This window comes from Oncorhynchus mykiss, chromosome 9, assembly GCF_057628025.1.
Source record: "Oncorhynchus mykiss isolate SJ-2025 chromosome 9, ASM5762802v1, whole genome shotgun sequence".
NCBI lineage: Eukaryota > Metazoa > Chordata > Actinopteri > Salmoniformes > Salmonidae > Oncorhynchus > Oncorhynchus mykiss.
Window position 1 is genome coordinate 5,618,676 of NC_143030.1, and position 3,838 is coordinate 5,622,513.

General features: G+C 42.7%; 1 protein-coding gene across 1 annotated transcript; it reads right to left on the reverse strand.

Moving 5' to 3' along the window:
• Positions 1 to 553: 553 nt before the first annotated feature.
• On the reverse strand, positions 554 to 3,502 carry LOC149980725 (galactose-specific lectin nattectin-like). Its single transcript, XM_090183339.1, has 6 exons — positions 3,426 to 3,502; positions 3,017 to 3,283; positions 2,422 to 2,516; positions 1,636 to 1,770; positions 855 to 993; positions 554 to 704 (listed from the first exon to the last, which is right to left on the reverse strand). The coding sequence occupies exons 1-6, from the start codon at positions 3,493 to 3,495 to the stop codon at positions 637 to 639; spliced, it is 774 nt and encodes a 257-aa protein (XP_090039465.1). The 5' UTR covers positions 3,496 to 3,502; the 3' UTR covers positions 554 to 636.
• Between the last annotated feature and the right edge of the window lie 336 nt (positions 3,503 to 3,838).

Here is a 3,838-nt window from a genome sequence, read left to right on the forward strand (position 1 = left end):
TCAACTTCTCTTCATTCATTCTAATACATACTATTTTACCGGTGTTGCTTACCTCTCCACGCTACTCCTCTCCTCCTTTCTGTCAACTATACCGTTCAACTATTCTGTCATTGAATACCAGCAACAGTAGTGTGTGTGTGTGTGTTTGTGAGTGTTTTTAGGACTGATGAATGACCACCAGGTGGCAGTATTTGCTCATAGAACCACTAATGTTCAGTACATTATACCATTAACCCTGACCCCATTCTAAATCTAACTTACATCCTATGCCCTTGAGGATATCTGACACGATTTTACAGGTGTACGAAATGTGTGTAAGAAATTTGAAAAACGTCATGAATCAATATTCTTTCAGCCCCTCATTGACCTTTAAACATGAAGATGGTAGTGATGATGATGATGATGATGATGATGATTACGTGTTACAAAAAGTGAAAAGCAACTCTTTAACATTTATTTTTTTACCAAAGATGTTATTTACTTCACACTACAGAGTTTAATAGTTGGATCCAGCTGGTGTTTTGTTTTGTATAAATGACCACTGAACAAAAGGTAACATTTCAGATGGTGCCTTTATTTAAAACAATCTCATCTTTAGAGAGCTTCTCCAACGTCGTCTCTCCCAAAATGTGGACATCACAACTTTCTGCAACACAGGAAGGGAAATGTAAACCAGCAAGGGGCATCGTTCTGGCAGCGAGAAGCTGGGAACGAGAGAAACACAGAGAGGTAGGTGTTATTTTTGTTTTATAAATATGTAGCTAAGGAACAAATTCCCTTTAAGATGTATTTTCCTAGTATCCAAATGTTTGATGTATAATGAGCAGGAGACTAGTCTGGTGACAGGATTGTACCTCCATAGTTCATCTCCATGCAATGCTCCCGGCCGTTCGTGTTGTCCTTAATAACACCATGGTTATAGTTAGAGGGTTGACCCGGGCCCCAGTTCTGGTAGTTAAACCTGGACCCGTCGCTCCACAGCCAGAGACCCTCCTACAGAGCACACAGGACGATGCATCACTAGCAGACAGTAAACACTATATATACACACTGTAGTTACTGTCTTTAAAGAGGCAATCTGGGAATTGGGTAAAAAGCTGAGGGATGGGTCAGGAGAAATGTAACCACTCAGATTCCTAGACAGAGTTATGGATACCAGGACTGACCATCTATGAGATAAGCATGATGTAACCATGGCTTGAAACTAGACAGTGTTTGTAATATTAGGTAACAAGCTTTGAAAACAAACGGATCTGTGGGTTAAACCAGGCCTTTATAGGTTCTATTCATAAAGAATCAATGCATCCTATATGTTAAGCATCCCACAGACCCTAGGTTAACTTCAATAGGGTAGAGGGCAGCATTCAGAATTTGTGGATTAAGGTTCTGTGGTCAATGCATCCTATATGTTAAGCATCCCACAGACCCTAGGTTAACTTCAATAGGGTAGAGGGCAGCATTCAGAATTTGTGGATTAAGGTTCTGTAGTCAATGCATCCTATATGTTAAGCATCCCACAGACCCTAGGTTAACTTCAATAGGGTAGAGGGCAGCATTCAGAATTTGTGGGTTAAGGTTCTGTGGTCAATGCATCCTATATGTTTTCAGGAGTGTTGAACAGACGGTGCTTCTGACCTTGATGGCGTCGTTGGCTCCTATCCAGGTACGCTGGACTTTCCTGGTACTCTTCCTGATGACAGACTGAAGGAAACGATACTGGGGAAGGCTGTGCACTGATGCCAGGTTACCTCCCAAGCGCAAACATTTCCTCTGGAGAGAGACAGAGGGGAGAAAGAGAGAAAGAGAGAGAGAGAGAGAGGGGAGAGAAGAAGTGAGAGAGAGAGAGACAGAGAGAGGGGACAGAGAGAGAGAGAGAGAGAGACACACAGAGAGACACAGAGAGACGGAGAGACACACAGAGAGAGGGGAGAGGTACACAGAGAGAGGGGAGAGAGAGAGAGACACACAGAGAGACACAGAGAGACACAGAGAGAGGGGAGAGAGAAACAGAGGTAGAATATAAAGATAAATAGAAGGAACAGCACGTCATGATATAGTTTCTCAACCCTGTTGAACACAGACTAAACCTACAGAGTCAACTGCAACCCTGTACGACCCCCAGACAGGGATGGAAATAGCATCCCCTCTAGTCAACTATAGTGCTTTTCAGACCAGGCTTCTAGAAAATGGTTCCAACTAGCATAAGATGCAGGTCAATTATTGTTTTTCCATTATCCCATGGCACATTTTGGATCCTGGCTAGTAGAAATTGCTGTCTACTAACCCGGCTGGCCAGTGTCCAAAATCCTTCAATTCCATCACTGCTACCAGATTCTAACCTGCTGATCTCTCATTAAACCACCAATACTTAACATCATGCACACAGATCATCTCAATTATGTACAGCAGACATCCAGGTACCTCTGCCTCTGGCCATGTGGTCATGAAGGGGACGTAGTGATAGCAGTGTGTCTTATATCTGTGCCAGCCGTTTGGGCAGACTCTGTGATGCCACTCTGTAAGGGGGAGAGAGATCATAGAGAGATCATATTAAATTAAATTATGAAATGGTTTGTTCCCACCAGACAATCTGATCCGTCAAAAGTGCGTTCCAGCTGTGACGTTACATGACCAACACACCGCGGCTAACCGTGTGTTGTGGAAAAATAACCGATTCACTTTGAAATGTACCTTTTCGGGCAACATGACCAAATTCGCATAGAAATGTGTGTCATAGATCTGTAATTCTCATTGAAAGCCAGTCTAAGAAGCGGTAGATCTATGTGCGCTATCCGTTATAACATTTTGTGTTTGTGTGTTTTACTTTTGGTTTTGTACACTTCAAACAGCTAAACAATATTTTATATATAATATTTTAATATTTGTGGTTGTTGAAAATATATTTCATAGCAGTTTAGATTAGTACAATGATTCTCTACACGCTTGTTTTCTAACATAAACTGTCATTTCACCGCAGTTTGCAGATCAGGTTGTTTATACATAATATGTTTCTCACCTTTCCGGGGAGGAATGTTTTCTTCTGAATCAGACCGATCTTTCGGAGGATGAATGTGTTCCTTTGAATCAGACCGATCTTTCGGAGGATGAATGTGTTCCTTTGAATCAGACCGATCTTTCGGAGGATGAAAGTGTTCCTTTGAATCAGACCAATCTTTCGGAGGAGGAATGTGTTCCTCCGAAGGAGAACTGTTTTCCTCTGAGTCGTACGGATCTTTCGGAGGAGGAATGATTTCCTCCGAGTCACAGTGATTATGCCGATCCCCTACAACAAAAAGAGAGACACAGAGAGAGGGAATATTGAGACACGTGCTTGTTAAAAGTCTTGGGGATTTATTCAATCAGCATTACAGATTCCATGATAGAAATTAAAAGGTACAGGTCAACAAAACCTTCGGTCAGAATACCTCTGCTACCCCTTGCATCTCCCAGAGCAAAGACAGCGCTGAGAAGCAGAAGAGTGGTCAACATCGCCATGGTGATTGTCTCCTGAGAGAGAGAGAGAGAGAGAGAGAGAGAGAGAGAGAGAGAGAGAGAGAGAGAGACAGAAACAAAGAGAGAGAGAGAGAGAGACATAGAGAGAGAGAGACAAAGAGAGAGAGAGAGACAGAAACAAAGAGAGCGAGAGACAAAGAGAGAGAGACAGAGAGACAAAGAGAGAGAGAGAGACAAAGAGAGAGAGAGAGACAAAGAGAGAGAGAGACAGAGAGAGAGAGACAAAGAGAGAGAGAGAGAGAGAGAGACAGAGAGAGACAGAGAGAGAGACAGAGAGAGAGACAGAGAGAGAGAGAGACAGAGAGAGACAGAGAGAGACAGAGAG